This window comes from Theobroma umbraticum, unplaced genomic scaffold (genome assembly GCF_002168275.2).
Source record: "Theobroma umbraticum cultivar Fairchild unplaced genomic scaffold, ASM216827v3 scaffold_130.0, whole genome shotgun sequence".
Classification (NCBI taxonomy): Eukaryota; Viridiplantae; Streptophyta; class Magnoliopsida; order Malvales; family Malvaceae; genus Theobroma; species Theobroma umbraticum.
This window is the reverse complement of record NW_018397264.1, coordinates 1,025,551-1,042,915: the sequence shown is the minus strand read 5'-3', so window position 1 is coordinate 1,042,915 and position 17,365 is coordinate 1,025,551. Positions and strand designations below refer to the sequence as shown.

At 33.8% G+C, this 17,365-nt stretch overlaps 3 protein-coding genes across 9 annotated transcripts; all 3 read right to left on the bottom strand.

Annotated features, from left to right (window-relative positions):
* On the bottom strand, positions 1–6,785 carry LOC110421331 (DUF724 domain-containing protein 10-like). Its single transcript, XM_089784396.1, has 5 exons — positions 6,442–6,785; positions 1,837–1,892; positions 1,308–1,406; positions 759–935; positions 1–686 (listed from the first exon to the last, which is right to left on the bottom strand). Exons 1-5 carry the CDS (start codon positions 6,783–6,785, stop codon positions 1–3), a joined length of 1,362 nt encoding a protein of 453 aa, XP_089640522.1.
* Positions 6,786–7,774: 989 nt separating this feature from the next.
* Positions 7,775–10,787, bottom strand: LOC149526834 (uncharacterized). The gene is given in 6 exon segments (XM_089784395.1): positions 7,775–7,965; positions 9,733–9,790; positions 9,897–9,986; positions 9,989–10,199; positions 10,201–10,229; positions 10,470–10,787. Coding segments are annotated over 6 exon segments (897 nt in total).
* Positions 10,314–16,628, bottom strand: BT3 (BTB and TAZ domain protein 3). 7 transcript variants are annotated; one of them, XM_021435223.2, is made up of 7 exons: positions 16,418–16,628; positions 15,845–15,953; positions 14,706–15,075; positions 14,173–14,303; positions 13,150–13,456; positions 12,140–12,453; positions 10,314–11,578 (listed from the first exon to the last, which is right to left on the bottom strand). In XM_021435223.2, exons 3-7 carry the CDS (start codon positions 15,045–15,047, stop codon positions 11,449–11,451), a joined length of 1,224 nt encoding a protein of 407 aa, XP_021290898.1. In that variant the 5' UTR covers positions 15,048–15,075; positions 15,845–15,953; positions 16,418–16,628; the 3' UTR covers positions 10,314–11,448. The 7 variants fall into 7 exon arrangements, with proteins under 7 accessions (XP_021290898.1, XP_021290899.1, XP_021290900.1 ...); XM_021435224.2 differs by having other exon boundaries at positions 14,706–15,070; XM_021435225.2 differs by having other exon boundaries at positions 16,481–16,628.
* Positions 16,629–17,365: the final 737 nt, after the last annotated feature.

The window sequence follows — 17,365 nt, the reverse complement described above, 5'->3', positions numbered from 1 at the left end:
TTACCAAGGAGTAGCTGCTAGATTCTCAAAATCAAATTCTACACTTTGAATGTCTTCAGTAGTAACATCCGCACATACTTGCAATGAGGCTATTTTGGATATTTTAGACTCCTTTATTGAGACGAGTATTGCCTGCTTTCCTTCTAGTTCTTTCAACATCTTCTTGTTTATATCAATCTCTTCATTTATTTTGGTCAACTCATGAGCATGCTGTTTGACCTGCACTTCAACTTCTTTAGATTGGTCTTGAAGATGTCCATGTCTATCTTTCATGAACAGCAACTCACTTGTGCGATCCCTTACTGCCTTAACATCAAATCCAAGCATTTCCAAGTCAAGAAGAGCATCTAAAATGCTAGTAAAAAGGTTCCTGGGATCCGCAACTCTCAAATTCGATGTCCTCTGCACCAAGGATGCAAAGGTCAACATGTGACCAACAGCTACTCCTTCGCGGAGTATTTCTTTCAATTTAACTAATGGGCGAAAATGTGGGTTTTGAGGAATGACTTGGAAAATTTCCATAGATTGAACTGCTTTCCAGATGGGTAAGCTCTTCACAAAGGGTAAGGCTTCATCCTCTGGCTCATTGTCGCCTGTCATGCCGAGTAAAGGGGACTGCACCATAATTTCAAGTGATTTCTCCCTTGGATCATTCCATTGATTCGCACAACCATGCAGAATATGTCCTATAAACAATAATATCTGAATCAGAAAAATTATTGAAAAAAGGGGACACAATAATATGCCATATAATTTACCTGTGTTGTTTTCCTCCATCACTACAGAATGAATCTTTCCAAGGCCAGAATGCATTTTTTTGTAGCATATTAATGGAGGTTGTTCTTCATTATCATGAAGAATTCCACCAGACTTTTCAGTCACCTCGACTTCTTTTCTCTGAGAATCTGTTGCAGAAACTATAGCTGTTCTCTCTACTGATATAGTTTAAGAACGTATTAAATCAGGAAAGACATGCAGTGTGAAAATCAAAACAAAAAGAAATAAACAGGTATTAAATTTAGTCCTTCCTTTACCATGTTCCTTCCTACTGTATGTGTACCTAAGCAGACAAGGAAAAGGGCTACAGTTGCTGGCAGGTTAATAACTTCACATAAGTAATGACTAGTACAAGTAAATCAGTACCATCAAAAGACAATTTAATTTGGAGCTGATATTCTACTACTTCCAGAGTTCAAATATCTCAACCCTAGTCAACTAAGTGACTGGTTCATTCAGAAGATTCTTCCTAAACCCTACAAAACACCAGATATTCCTTAAGCTGAAGAGTATTTCAAGTTGTGCCCAACCTGCTTGCTCCATTTGTGAGATCGCAGATGACTCAACTTCTGTGGCTGTGTATTCTTTAGAAAACATTTCTTCAAGAACACCTGCAGCATCATTTTGTCCTTGAACAAAATAAAACAAAAGAAATTAGTTCTTTCAAAAATAGATGATAAGCACAGCTCATAGCTTCATCTTAATTTTATACCAGCAGATGGAGATTGGCTCATCTGAAACACTAATTTAGGTTGCTTGATTTTGAGCACAATACAGGGTTGCTCTCTCCTCTTTATCCCAGTTTTTGCACCATCTTCTTTCTGAAATCTGCTCATATCATGTTCTTTCTGCAGATGAATCTCCTGCATGGATAGAAAAACAAGTACGGGAAGCAATTCCATTACATTCAGCAACAAACCTTAAGTAGGCTGATGCAGGCACACCTGATGATTAGTTAGCTAGAACCTGAGGTTGGTCCCTCATAAGGTTGGGTAGAGAAAAGGGAAGAATGAAGAAAAATCATTAGAAATTTCCCAAAACTGATATAAAATTATGTACTTGTAACTTGTGTTATAGCTTGCAGCAAAATCCTATCAATAACATACGAGTCATATCTGGAGCAAAAACAACACCGAAATTCCTAGACTTTGATCACAGCCCTTGACTTGTAATTTAGAGGACTGTTGTACCTTATTAGGTTTTTCCCTTATGTTTAAATTTGAGAAATTCAATCAACTAATTAGCATATCTAATGAACTTAGCATAAAGAAATAAAGGTGCACAGTGCACTCTATTATGTCAATTTCAAGGCAAGGATGTTAAGATTGCATCACAAGCTTGTTTTCCCCAATGTTCATAAATTGAATCAAATACATGCAAAAATTTCTAAAGCTGACTTGAAGAAACAACAGCTCCTACAACTTTGTTGGTATTTGAAACAAACAGTGTTTTCATTTTTTGTGTTCAAAGGAAAAAAAAGAAAGAAAAAGATGATAGAACAGAAGTGAAGTGACTTAAGGTTCACTTCAATTCCTTTTCAGCCGTTTTGACAGAAGAGAAGGAAGATAATTGTACAGTTATACATTTCTTTTATGCATGCTTCATTTACAATTTTAAGGAAAATAGGAAGAAAATGATAGATGATTGCACTTTATAGTTTGATTAGAAGCAAACAAACAAACATTGATTAGAAGCACCAGTTTTTGAAAGAGGAAAGGAGGAGATAAATGGATGAGCATTGCTGAAACATTCCCTTGAAAGCAAACAGAACAGAATGAGAATACGGCGCATGCTTGTTTAGAATTACCCTTTTAGAGATGCAACAATACACCCCCCCTCCCCCTCCCCACTCACCCCCCACCGCAAAAGACAAAAAAGAAATTGAGAGAGAGAGAGGGAGTGAAATGCTTCTTCACAAATCATAGTCAATCGGCACATGATAGAAACTGTTTCCAAGAACAAATCCACAGAAACACTGTGGAAACACAACGCCATGCATTAGATGATCAATCATTCGAGTTTTATTAAATCACTCACAGCTATATACAAGTCTTTTATTTAGAGATATAAAGTCAAAGAAGGGCCCTACCGAACCAAAACTTGGATGCAAAAAAGTCAGTTGACACTATTAAATGCAATTCAACGCATTTATAGCATGTCTGGAAGGAAGTAAACAGTTTAGTATATCCTATTTGGAAGTTTCTTCTTTTCTTTTTCTTCCCTTTATTAAGAAAGGGAGAGGTTAGGAGGCGAACCACCCCCTGCAAAACCTAAATAAGGACTTGAGAGCAAAGTATTCCACTTTAATGATTTAGTCCTTTGATCCCTTTCTTACAGACTTACCCCCTCAAATTTTACTTCAATAATGATGATTCATATCGATTTGCAATGCTAATATCACATATCACTTCTCTACTTTCCTCTCCACTCAAAAACACTAAGGAAGAGTTTACTCTTCTCTACTGTACTCTCCTTTCCACTCCCCACCTCTCTACCCCATGAAAGAGCCAATATAAAATCATCATAGAGAATTCTGCGGGAAAAGAGAAGGGATTTGACTCACAACTTCTTCTCTCACATAAGTCTTCGAGGTTTTGACAGCAGGTTGCTCACCAACCACATTTTTTTCAGGAAATATAGTTGCTGCTGGCACTGCTATGTTTGGTGTTCCACTTTGCAAATCCTTCATGTTAGATTCTTGTAAAACTAATAACTCTGCTAAGCTTCGATCTTTCAACTTCTGGGAAGAATGTAAAAGTGTAGCATCACCTTCAGGCATTGCCCGCTTTACACGCTTACCCTTTGCTTTTCCTTTACATGCAGTTGACAGACCCATCTCATTCTTTCTTGAACTTACACAAGAACGTTTGCGCTTTTTGTTGCTGCATTTTACAGCATCTGAACTTTCAAGCTGAATAGTTGCCTCAGCATCTTTGGTGTTGTTGCAAGAGACCTCCACCAGTTCTTGACAATCTGAAGAGATCAAAACTTCCTGAAACAAAAGGTCCACCAATTAAGTCAGCAGGAAGCAATTTGAGCACACAAAAGTTTGCCGGCCACTATTTTGCCTATTATGTGCCTCATACATGGGCCAAAGCTTCAGCAAGAAAAGAAGGGGGTGAGGGAGGGGAGGAAGAAAACAGCTATAACAAGTATCATTGAGGAAGGTTTCCTTCCTCAGGACTTTTGAAAAGATGAAGAGAAACAATTGAACCATACAAGTTTCACAGTACTTAAAACTCTCATCTTAAAGTGGTGAAAAAAAAAAAGGAGAAATGATCAGAAGAATAGGAGCGAAGCAAATCAAATGATGCTTCGATTTCTCTTTTGCTCTTTGGATTGAAAAGTAGTAAGAAGAGAATGAAGTAATACCAATAGATAAACAATTTTTTATCCATGTTCTACACTTTAATTTAAAAGAGATATCTAAAAAATTATAAGGAATTACAAACTGTTCATTACTCTTCAAATCTTTGAGAGATTTGATAAGTCAATTGGAAAAGTAACTCCCTCGTCATTTGCTATATAATTGAGAGAAACTCAATAACAAATCCTTATCTGCTACCCAGGAAAGAATAAGCAAACACAATATAGAGTACAAAAGCAGACAATGAGAAGGATGAGGAAGAGAGAAGATGGAAGGAACACTTGAAGTTCTCATTCCAAAGTCATGATCAAGTGAGGCATGCAGGAAATTCTTGAGCATAAGAAAAAAATCTGCCAGACTTTTGACTAAATTCCCCACATCACTAGGTTTTGGGTCTTTTTATATTTCTCATGGCTATAACAAGTACTTTTCATAGCAATATTTAAGTCAACACGAAGCAGTATTTAGAACTTATAGCTGCGTACATAAAAATCAGTTGACACAACTTAAATCTACAACACAGTTACCCTGTCTAATGCCCTAAAAGCTCATGCCACCAAACACCCCTTTAGTTAGCATATCAATTATGATATTTGTGTATCCCTATGTATTTGTTCTTGAAACTAAAGAAAGAAACAAATAAATGAAGATTCTGAAAGCAGGAGTAACTTCTTATTTTACGTTTTACTTGATAAATCCTTCAGAAGACGTTCAGGAAAAAAACATCAAGTCTGCTAAGTTTCCATCTTCTAGTCTTTTGAAACAACTTTAGAAATTTAGCATCACCTTTCAAGTTGTCTATGTCTCAACTTTACTGGCCTACACTTTCTTCACACGCAGTTAGTGGATCCATATGATTCACTGTTGATCTCAGGCATAAGATTTGAAGAAGGCAGTGGCCTTCATAATAGTAAAATAGACTACTTTGATAACTTTTAACTATATAGGTTTCTGTTTAGCTCCTTGGTCAGTCTTATTTTTTCTTACAAAAAGAAAAAATAAATGAGGAGAAATAAAACTTTCAGATGATACTGAAGCCAAGTTCAAGTAGAATCTATGTCCCATCAACTAAGATAACTTATTTTTAGGCCCTTTCTTATGTAAATACATGATCACTTTAGATAGAAGACACTAGATGGTAGTTATATTTGTGGTTAAGTGAATGAGCTTGTTCCGACAACAATTGAGTGCCACACTGATTAGGAAGCAGCAAATGATGAGGAGGCTAAAAGATAGTAACAGTCTCCCTAATATATTTGCAGCCCTTACAAGATAGATATAAGCAGAAGCAGGACAGCAACTGAAATCAGAATATGAAAAAAACCTCATGATCTTACAAAAGGAACTTGTAGACTCAAAGCTTAAATAAAAAAAAAAAAACTCTAAGCTAAGGGGCTAATTTTTGTCTTCTGTCTTATGCTATGTAACAGAGAGAGCCAAAGACAGTGTATTGTTTTCCTAGTCCTAACTTTTTTTCTCAGAAAAGACTTCCAATTCTAGTTGACAGATGGCAGAAAGAGAGAAACAAAAGTCTAGTTTAGGATATTACACCTGAAGAAGATGAGTTAAAAGGTAACACTTAAATTGTTAGTACGTGCATGATATAGACCTAAGAAAGCAACAGCACGTAAAAATGAGAGTATAGCACTATATTGGGTAAAAGGGAGCAAAATAATTCATTTATCTGGCCCCAACTAGTTTAGGATTGTTGCTTAGTTAGTTGAGCTGCATTGAGTTCAAATTAGCAGGCAAAAATCAAATCAGAGCAAGAAAGAATCGTTGCCATTATTAGTCATCCTAAAGGAAATAGAAACCAAAGACTACTAGCCAACCATAAGTGGCATGCGGCTTAGGCACTGATAAAAGGAGTATAACTCTTTCACTGCTAATGGCCATAGCCTATACATGATGCTCAAATGTTCTACTATAAAACACAAGGAATCAGTGGGTAAGCAAGCAAATATTAGCAACAAGAAAAAGATACAAAATTACTAGTATAAGAAATCAATAAATACTAGATCAAACATCACACATATAATGCTATAAACAAGCAAATGCAAAAACTACTGCCATTGGAAAACAATTATCCATTCTCATCAAGTTATAAACTTGTTAATATATGTGATACCTACGAAGCAAATGCATTTAGAAGAGAGCATAAAAACATAAACGGAAAAAAAAAAACCTGAAAGTTGGAGGGTTTAACCCATTTACCATCAACCCATTTCCAGTGAGGCCTCAAATTAGAAGAAAAAAACTCAATCTCTTCAGGCGGGTGTTCAAAAGACACAGAATACCTCTTTGGGTAGTCAAAAACTTTAGAAACAAAGCCAGTCCACCACCCATCAAGGTAAAACGCATCCACGACCTCGTTTACTTCAAAACACTGATCATCAGGGATTTTGGGTTGTGGAGGCAAAGGCCTAATGAAGGAAAGTTTGATATGTTCAGTCAATGGCGTTTGATCATCGTCATCGAGTAAGTTCTTGTATTGAACCAAGGCCTTGTCTTTAGTTGTGTTCTTCGGGGGTTCGAGAATAGTAGCAGTGAACCAAGCCCCTTCAAACCCTTCTTCATCAGAGGTTACTTCAACCTCTCTGCCTTCACTGAAAATCATCTCAGAATCAACGTCTCCCTCCATTGCTGTGGTATTTTGCGGGACTGGGGTTTGAAAGGAAAAGTGTTTTTGCCGAAAACAGAAAAGAACGAACTTTAAACCCGAACAGAGAAACGAAGCATCGGTACTTTTTGAGTACTACGAGGTAGCTATGGTTAGCTTAAAGGCCAAGGCACTTCCATGGGGACCCGTGACCTCATAACTCTGCTTCGTCCTTTTATTTTTTGGGATATACACAAAATTATAATTCATATTTCGTAAATCATCCATACGGGAGTAGGTAGTTTTTTCCCTTTACTTTTTTATACATAATAAATAAATTTTATAATGAAATAATATAAAATAAATTTAATTAATTAATTTTTTGATTTGACATAATTTTTTATTTTAATATCATTACATTTTCACTAAAATAAAATATTTAAATTACTTTTAAAAATAACAAACACAATTTTTATTACATTGTACATGTTTAAAATCGAAAAACAAATTATCATAAGCATTTTAAGACTTTTGACTAGAAAAAGTTTATATTTTTAAAATTTAGATAAGCGTCTATTTGTACATATAAATATAAAAAATATATATATTAGATTAAAATTGAGACTTTATAATAATAATTAAGATTTAATTAGATTAAAATTTTGTTATTATATTTTTTTTATTTAAAATATTAAATAAAAAATAAAAAAAAGATAAATAGTAAAAAGCACAAATCAAATAAAATATAAAATATTCATCTTGACTATTATATAAAGTCAATGACTGAATTTGATAACACAAATCAATTGACACAATTAAATTGATAAATTACCTAAATATCTAATAAAACACAATTTTACAAAATTAATAAAAGAAAAAAATCAATGTAAATACTTAATTCAAACCCATTTAAGTTTCAAAACTAAGAAGAAACTTACTAAAAAGATAAACTAAGTTGCTGATCTTTCCATCCAAACTGATGTATGCATGGACTTTTAATGTAGTCTTCTTGTAGTCTCCATAACCAAAGATCAGACACTGGATTTGGGGTTACCCCTGGCCAAGAAAATTTTCTGCTGCAATTCTTTGTCTAGTCCAACTGCGGCACAAGAACCGTGAGGACCAAGAAACATAGCAAAAACCCTCGTATCATTGACTTGTACACAGGCTGTGGCAACCTCACTCTCAAGCCTAACCTCATAAATTGTTTCCAAGTTATGTCCTTTTAGTGTAATGTCACATTGTTCAATATGTTGTCAATGTCGTAGCACCTAAAGACATGTTACCTCAAAAGAAACATTTAAGAAATTCGATACTCATTTGTTTTTTTTATTTATATTTTAAATAGTGATTATTTTAATTTTTTATATTCTTGAAAGTCTATAAACAATAACTCTTACTTCATAAAAAGGAACGTTCTAACTTTGAATTGGAACGTTTAAATTTTACATTTTCACTTGATAAAATTATTGTGTAAAATATCATATATGAGTTTTTAAAGTTTCTCTCTTTGGTTACTCTCCTCTCTTAATTCATAATTGAGTTTGAATTTATTGCTTACACTTTATAAGTAATGACATAAGTTATATGGTTTACAGTTGCCACTCCAATGCATCCTTTACATTAAAAACTCATAAAGTTAATTACTAACTACTGCATATCACTATAAAGAATTAATACCAAAAGTTGATACTTCGTTACTCTATATGAGTATGTATTTCACATCGCTATTACTTTTAGTACAAGATAATCCATGAAAGTCAAGCCGTAACTAGACCTGTTACCAAAAGGACATTTGAGGATCATTTGTCTACTAGAATACCTTGACTTACTCTTAGATTGCATTTGATACATTACTGAGAATGTAATTGCTGAGAATCTGAATGCTAGGTATATAATTGCTGAGAGTATAACTTTGTAACATTTGGTATAATAAGGGAAAGTGATGATTGTAAGAAATATGATTACTTAGAATATTACATTGTAGTGTTTGGTTTGTAACCATTTTATTGAAAATATAATGTAAATTAACAAAATTATCCTTATATATAAAAAAATATATAAATTGAATAAATTTTTAATTTTTAATATAGAATTTGACTTTTCAACTTTAAGTAATTAAATTAATAAATAACAACATTAAAAAATAACATTATATTTGTATATTAATTATTTAAATATTAAAATATATAAAATTACTAAGTATTAATTTTTACCTTTAATTTATAAAAATTAAAAATAAAAACATTATTCAAAAAAAAATCTATCGATAAATCTCATAATTTATCCATAGATTATACTATCTATCGATAGATACCTGCAACTAAAAATTTGAACATAATCTATCCATAGGTGTTCTCATCTATCAATAAATGTATTATTTTAAACGTTCTTAACACTTTCTTTCTCTTAAATAGTGGCACCCAAACACATTTTTCTCTCAAATCCTCTTAATTTTTTAGTATATTTACTGCATTTTAAACGGTTTAAATGTTTTTTTTTTAATTTTCGATATCAAAAGCATAAATTTTTCTCAAAACACTTATAAATCTTTAAAAATTTAAATTAAAATTTCATAAAACTTAAAGTCTCAATCTCTTCAATTTTTAAATTTGATGATGAAATTTGACCCAAATGTGTTAATGATAGGTTGAGAAGAAAGAGAAGGCGGCAAGGTGAGAAGAAGGAGAAAAAGCCAAAAGGCAAGAAGGAAGAAAGTGGTGAAGAAGGTTAGAAGGAGGGAAAGGATCATGAGGTCAAATTGGGGAACACAAATTTTTTTGCTTTCCATTTATTAAGGGAAAGTTACTTTCCCTTAGGAGAGAAGGGAATGACATTGCAATGACATTATTAAGAGATTATTTTCTTATCTAAAAACAAGAACTAAATACTGCAATATGATTTTTTTGCATTTTAATTGTAAGGAATATCCCTCACTTTTCGTCTACAAAAGCATGCTTAATGCTTTTGATATAGGTCCTCGGTCTACTATGCTTAGTTCTGCGGGCTATGATTCTACAGTTTATCCGATTTCCAACATTGATCCCCTGTCTGTTGGTATCACAAAGTTCACCATTGATTTCAAAAGACATGAAAGCCTAACATGTTTGAAACTTTTGCCTAACATGAAAGCGTAACATGTAAAACATGTACATGATGATGTTGGATAGCATAAACAACACAATCTGCAGATGTTGGGGGTGCAGAGAAAGCAGCAGCAGTGAAAACGGATGATCTATTATTCTATATGGAAGATTGATTTTTTGACGGGTAAAGGGGTTGAAAAAGAAAAGAGAAGAGGTTTCCCGAGATGGTAAAAGCAACCAGCCATGCCCTGAGGACAAAGACTTAACCTGGAATTGGACTTCGGGAAACTCTACCTCAGTCAAGAATGGATATCGGTTTACGGGATCAAGGAAAGCATGCTTGCTTTCACCGTGGAGCTCTCCCAACAAACAAGGGAGGTTCGTTCTTGGTGTTGGTTGTTAGTATGCATAAATTTTAGTGTTAAGAAAATAATTAAAATATGAAAATATTTGACACAAATAAAAGAATAAAAAAACGAAAATATGACAAACCCAAAAGAAAGTAATCTTTGATTTGACCAATGAAAAATAGCATTCACTCACGAGAATGAGTGGATTAAGCTTTCAGAAATTTGCACTATTTGGTGGGTGTAGTTTGCGAAGAAGACAGCCAGCATGAAAGGCTAGCGTCTACCCTTACTTCTTGATGAAACTCCTTGAAACGTGGGCTAGAGTTGAGACTACAACCCTGCAACAGCGGCTCAGTCGGTGGCTTTGTATCTTTGGCCATCAAAGCTCTCCATTCATGAAAATCAGCCACTGGGTTGGACAGAGGGTTAAGACGACGGCAACCGGCGGTAGGAAAGCGTCGCTGATACGACTCAATATCGTCTTCATCGCCATTCTCTTCGGCTTTCAAAGCATTCCATTGAGAAAGGCTGGAGATCGGATTACGGAGCGGATTCACATAAACCCTTTTATCTCCAAACCCAATTGGCTTCACAGAAATTGATTCCATAGTTCTATCATTAACTATGTGAAACCCAGGCATGAGCTTGCTTAACAAATATACTCAAAGCCTTCAACTGCTACGCGGTGATGCTTTCTTTATCGCCAAGTTTCTCTTCTAAATGAGCAAACACCGACCTTTCGGCTTCGAAAATCAACTTAATAGTTAAGTAATAAAGTACTGGCAGATTGAAATCATGGTGTTGGTGTGCACAACCTAATTTGTTAATGGGCTTCCTTGAACTTTTATTTAGGCCTTGCCTGTAGATTCTATCATGGACTTTGCTTACACATCTAATTCATGAACCCACCTCTATAGAGTCGGGATATATGTAATGTCTGCATTGAATATATTTCTCTGGCCATTAATGTCAGAATAAATTTCGAAACCAAATTTAAAAGCTTCATTTAATTAGGCAGTTTCGTGTGCAGGATGTAAAATCAATGAGCTAATTGTAAATGGTGTCAGCTCTTGATGGAGGGATTAAATACAGAAGATAAGAATACTCCTTGTACCGAAGGAACAACTGCTAGTATTTTATTTTGCCATTAACTTATATTAATATTCTTTTCTATTTATTTTCCCTATTCACAGCTTCTATAAGTTCTCATGGAGCATTAACCAATTCCAATAAAAATACATGGTAATGCTGCTTTTCACATTTGAGATGTCAGGATAAACCTGACCGTCGAGATGAGAATGGCCCTACTGCATTCTTTGCTGCAATTACTTTGCTGACCAACAGCTTCCACTTTGTCTCGTCTTTCTTGCTCTGCTGCTGCATTTTCTCCTTAAAATGCCTATGAAATAGGAAACACAGACAATTTAATCACCACCATCGTGTATCCACTACATTTTTCATCATTGACAAGCACTATAATGCAAAAACTAAACGTCATCAACTATACTCAGCTTTTGCCAAACTGATGGATATAATTACTGCCAAAAGAAACATGCTAATGCAGTTAAAGGATAAATAAAAGAGCAATTAGTAATGGGAGTTTATGGCCCATTGTTAGCCAAACCATCCTTATGCTCAACAAAAAAATAAAAGAGAGACCACTCTCAATTCAGGCACTGTGAGTTTGGAATCATTTCTATCAGTGACCATGTCTTTCCATAATTTTGATAAAAAGTCGATTTCTGTCGATTAATATTTTCTGTCAAATACCTCAAATATCCAAATAAAATATTTAAGCTTTCGTCAGCAAGTATGAAACCGTCTGACACAAGCATGAAACCTTATATAATATCCCTTTCTTTTCCATTAAGTAATATCATACTTGTTTTCTCTTTTCTAACTCTGAATATTCTCTATAAAGTGGTTGATATTAATGATTTAATAAAAGGTTAATGCTTACCTGCAAAGAGGAACCTTGCAAGAATCAGGCTCATTGCACATGCGGGAATGCAGTTCAAGAAGCTGCCACATGCGCTTGCAGTGAACACATCCACCAGGGACCCGAGTCTTACAATTGGAGAAATGACGCACTAAAGTTTCGAGTCCTTTACAAGCTGGAAAATTGCAGGTAACCTGGCTTCCTTTCAGCACCTTGTCACGAGGTCCAATTGTCCTACACCCATCCTTGCAGATGTGAAGGAGGGCCTCCATTGCTTCATACAATTGCAAGTATACCTTTTTCTCTTCCACTTTCCTTTGCCTCTCTTGCTTTCTCTGAGGGAACCGAAAGCAATAAGTAAAAACAGGACAATTTAAGGTCAACCATCACTAAACTCCTCTTTGAAAACAAAACCAATCACTAAACTCTGGCATCATAATTTGAGTCAGCATATAAAACATGAGTAAAGTTAAGATCCTATTTCCAAGTTACAGTCTTACAGATAAGGCAAATAAATAATTAGTTGGTCCATATATTGTCATTGTATGAGGGAAAGGAAGGAAAGGGCACCATACATGAAGTCACACACATAAATCACATCATCATAAGTTGTTCTCATAATGGACAAGCCAATTAAATGTGTTATTGTGACAGAATCATGGCCCTTGCTGTAATTACCTAAATCTACAGTTTTGCAAATAGGTCAGTCCAGTAGAAGTCAATACACATTATGCTTTCAAAAGATGAAGCTTGGTAGTGAGGATTAGTGAGATGAAACATGTTAAGATAAAGTCGAGAGACCAACAGCAACAAAATGATTACAATGGAGAATCTTTTGGACAACAGGATAAGAAGATACTATGCCACAAAGAATATCCTGTTTTGAACCAATTTTTTGCTTCACCCGTTGACAATCTCCCCACCTCACCAAAAAAACAGAAAGAAAAAATAATAATAAAAAGAATAACCTGCCTGAAAAGGATAAACAAAACACATTGAATAGAATAACAAATATGAAGGATTTGACTTACAGAATCTGCGTCAACAACAGACTCTACAAGTTCTTGCTCAAGAGCAGGATTAGCACGCTTCATCACTTTCCACCCTTCAGTCGAAGATATAGATCGGAAATCCTTTACGATCATACGAACACAAATGAAGGCAAGTCTAGGTGCATCACAATTCTTTGCTAACTGAAGGACATCTATCACATTTTCTCTGGTAAGCCAGCCTTGCTCCAGTAAGCAAATACAAACTCTTTTCAGTGGTGGAACTGAGTAGGAATGTGACAAGACTAATAGATGGAGAACAAACTTCCGCAGCTCTTCCTCTTCATAGCTGCATCTCAATATCAAATAACACTGAGTATATCCAATTATAACATGGATAACTGAGGACATAGATAGAGAATTAGGCCAATTCAGCAGTTGCTATTAAGTATAAACACCTACAATCTAACATACTAGCCAAAAGGGAAGATAGAAGTCTTCACAATGGCAAAAACAACTTGCTTTTCCTTTCCCTTTTCCAGATGTACAAATGTTTTTCTAGCAGAATCTAGCTTGCACAGAACCAGTATCCCTTTCCTGCATGAAACTTCTAAGAACCATACTTTTGTATTACTCATATCTTATTTACAATCACAGACTCTAGGTGCACCTCTAAAAGATCATGAAACAATCTCTACTAAAACAACTATGCATGGACTTGGTTGGTTCTATGGTGCACTTTTTGTACAGCCACAGTCCATCACCTAGTTTACCATACAGCCTAACATTAAATATCTTCTTAGGCTATTTTACAAGGAGTGTCAAACAAAAAAGAAAGGAAACAAACATAGTAACTTGAAGAGACTACAAATTTAGTTTGAAGTATCATGCCATAATTGTGTCAAATCCTAGATAAATCAACATAATCACGGTGTCTGATTGCCACTCAAAATAATGGTAGAAACAGATAGGAAACTGTCATTATATTATGATTTCTCACCAGGTCCACAACCTACTGCTGAAAACTTTAGGCAAGAAGAATGCAGAAAAAGATTTCAAACATACCAGGATGAATATAAAAATCGAATAAACAAAAAGATAGCATCATGAGGTACTCCAGGAATTTTGATGTATCTCATGCCATGCTTGACTTTTGATTGGCTGAGAATATTACTCAGCACAGGTGATGCAATACTCTGCAAAAAAGAAATTGAAAGAAAGAGAAAAAAAGAAGGAAGAAAATTTAGCTCATAATTCCCTCAGTCATATAACTTCAGAAATTACAATATGATGAATTGATAATATTAGTAGCTTAATAGCTTCTATTTTCCCACATGCATGATAAAATGAATTTAATATTCTGCCATTGATAAGGAAATTGATTCAAGCTTGAGCATTAAAGCATTTCTGTTTTAAAGAATAGTAGTAATGACCCTCAGCCCAATTTCTAATCAAATTCATTTCATTTGATAAACATTTAAAAGGAACCAACTAAACAAATCCTCTATCCAATAATTAGAGGAAAAGTTCCTTAACGGTATGACATAAATCAGGCCAACCTCATTATTCATAAAAAAGGAAAAATAAAATTAACTCACCAAAATATTAGAATGAGCTAGAACACATGATTTATCCTTCGTGATAATACAAACGTCTACACCATATCCTTCCTTAAAAAGCATGTCCCATGTATTCTTTGTTTCGTTAGGGACAAAGCTGCACTCCAGAGGCCCTTTTGAATACTTAGTTCTTGTACGCACTTTGCTAGGGAGAGGTGGCGGTTTTGGAATGTTACAGTTATCAGACACAGAAGACATAGGAGCTTCCAGTGCAGGTAAAATATCAGCTGGATTTGCTTCCTCTAGGCATACATTAAAAGATCTACATAAGGACTCGCTAGGCAAGGGTAGCCAGGCAGAATCAACAGCTAGTGAAGCCATCAAATATACCTCTTCCCAGATATCTGCACTAAAAATTATACAAAGAGAAGGAAATCAGAATAGACAAGGGGAACAATCAAAATCAAATGTAAATTAGTTGTAAATGAGCTATTTAGCAAGATATAAAGCTAACAGCTCTGCAGAAAAAACTTTATAACATGAATGCAGTCAACGAGAACGTGGGTAACAAATATGTACCAAATTCATCCAAATATATAGATTTTCCTGAATAGAATCTTAAGGTTGCACCATAAAATGTCAAAATCTCATCCCAGAAGGAATGTTAAGATAAATTAATAAACAAAGCAGAAAACTTAACAGAATCAAACAGGAAAAGTATCAACAGAAATTGTTTCTTAACGGCTTCCTGCTCTTACCCATCATCTAGGAAACCTTAAAACAATCGACGAGGTTATTCACAAGAAGCAAAACCCATCATTCTATAGCCACAAAAATAATTCAAATAAAATCCTAGTCTTCTCTTATAATTAAAATAATACAATCAAAATCATATATATATATATATATATGCATATAATGAACGGCAAAAAAAAAATCAGTATGCTTAAATATTAAAGATTTAAAATAGAGAAAAAACTGACACTTAAAGGAGAGAGAAACAATCCCGCCTCCTAATTGAGCTAAATTCAATGCCAAATAATATATAATTAAAACTTTCTTTTTGGCGGTCAAGAAAATGTGGTGAAAAGGAATGAAAACTTCAGCTTTACTTTTGTCCTTTTCCAATTTTATTGTTGATATTTTATTTTCTCGGCCAGCAAATTAACGATTCATACCTTTATAAATAAAGCGGCAAATCTTCTTTAACAAAAAAAAAAGGAGAGTCGAGATTAGCTCGATCTTCTTCGGAGTCTTTGATAATCCGACACTACAAAGCTAAAGAACCTGAACGAAAAGTAATTATATAATAAATCAATTAGAAGAAATAGACAATTAAATTCTTCATTTATAAACAAATTCACTGTCAGTTGAAAATTCGTATCTATCTGCTTCATCTCCAAAAGGAAAATCATATTTTAAAAATCATAAATTGTTTATTTTATGTGCTTTGCTGATAGGTAACACTAATTTTTAATTGCTCCCATTATTCAATGAGATTATCAACTAAAAATAATGATAATTATAATAAGAAGATTCGATTGCTACTAAAAATGAAACAAATTTATTCTAAGTCCAGTTTTCAATATATATATATAATCAAAATTGAAATAAAAAAGATATATCAACCAAAGAAAATGATGAAGAAGAAGGACTGTAATCTTTAAAAGAAGAAAAAACAATAAAAACACTAAAATCTTTTGATAACAATGGAATTAAAACAAAGAGCAGAGCAAAAAGTTCAAATTGACCTTGGATCATGTCTCTAAGAAAAACGGAAGGGAGCGGCAAGGGATAGCTTGAAGAATGAATACCATATTTAGAGCTTGTAAACGACGTAGTCTCAACGCAGAGTGAAGCGGTGGGAGAGAGAAGAAACGAGGTGAGGCACCGGCTACATGTTGACTGGTTATATATTGCAGCAAACTACTTCTTCTTATGACTTATATTTTTCTGTTGAAATACATAATTACCAGTAACCTCATTAGACTTTAAAGCGGAACGGACGAGTATCATGAGATGAGATCGGTGGTCTACTTATCTCGTGATAAATTCAATTTGACCGCCCGCTTCAATATATCGCCCTTTTGTTTTCTATTTAAGTCAAATCTTTTTCTGTTTTTTTTTTCTCAAAATAGTTTATGTCTTTTTATAATTAAATTCTATAACGAACTATATTATTTAATAAATTTAACTATATTACGATATAGTGACACATACTACATTCACAAATTTAATATTTGTCCCTTATTATATTTATCACAAATTTGGTAATATTTCAGTATTTAATAGTTTTTTATTTTATTGAATAATTAAATTAATTTATATTTAAAATTCATAAACGTTGATATCTTGTACATCACAAGGGTTCAAAACTAGTTTTTCAATATTTAATAGTTTGTTGCTATTACTTTCTTTGTCTATCAAATCTTTTGACATGTCGGAAAATTTTTCTTCTTTTTCTCATTTTTTTAACAAATTTCATATTACTTTTCATTAATTAATTTTTACTTTTTGACATTAAAAACATTTAATTTTATTGAAAATAAACTAATGTAAATTGTTAATTTATGACAAGAAATTTAAAAGTAGGAACCTAGAGATCCAGCTGTTTGAAGAGAAGGATATGTAACAAAATTCTTTAATTCGAAAACTAAATGAATTAATGGAAAACAACAAATTAAATTCTCAAAAGCATA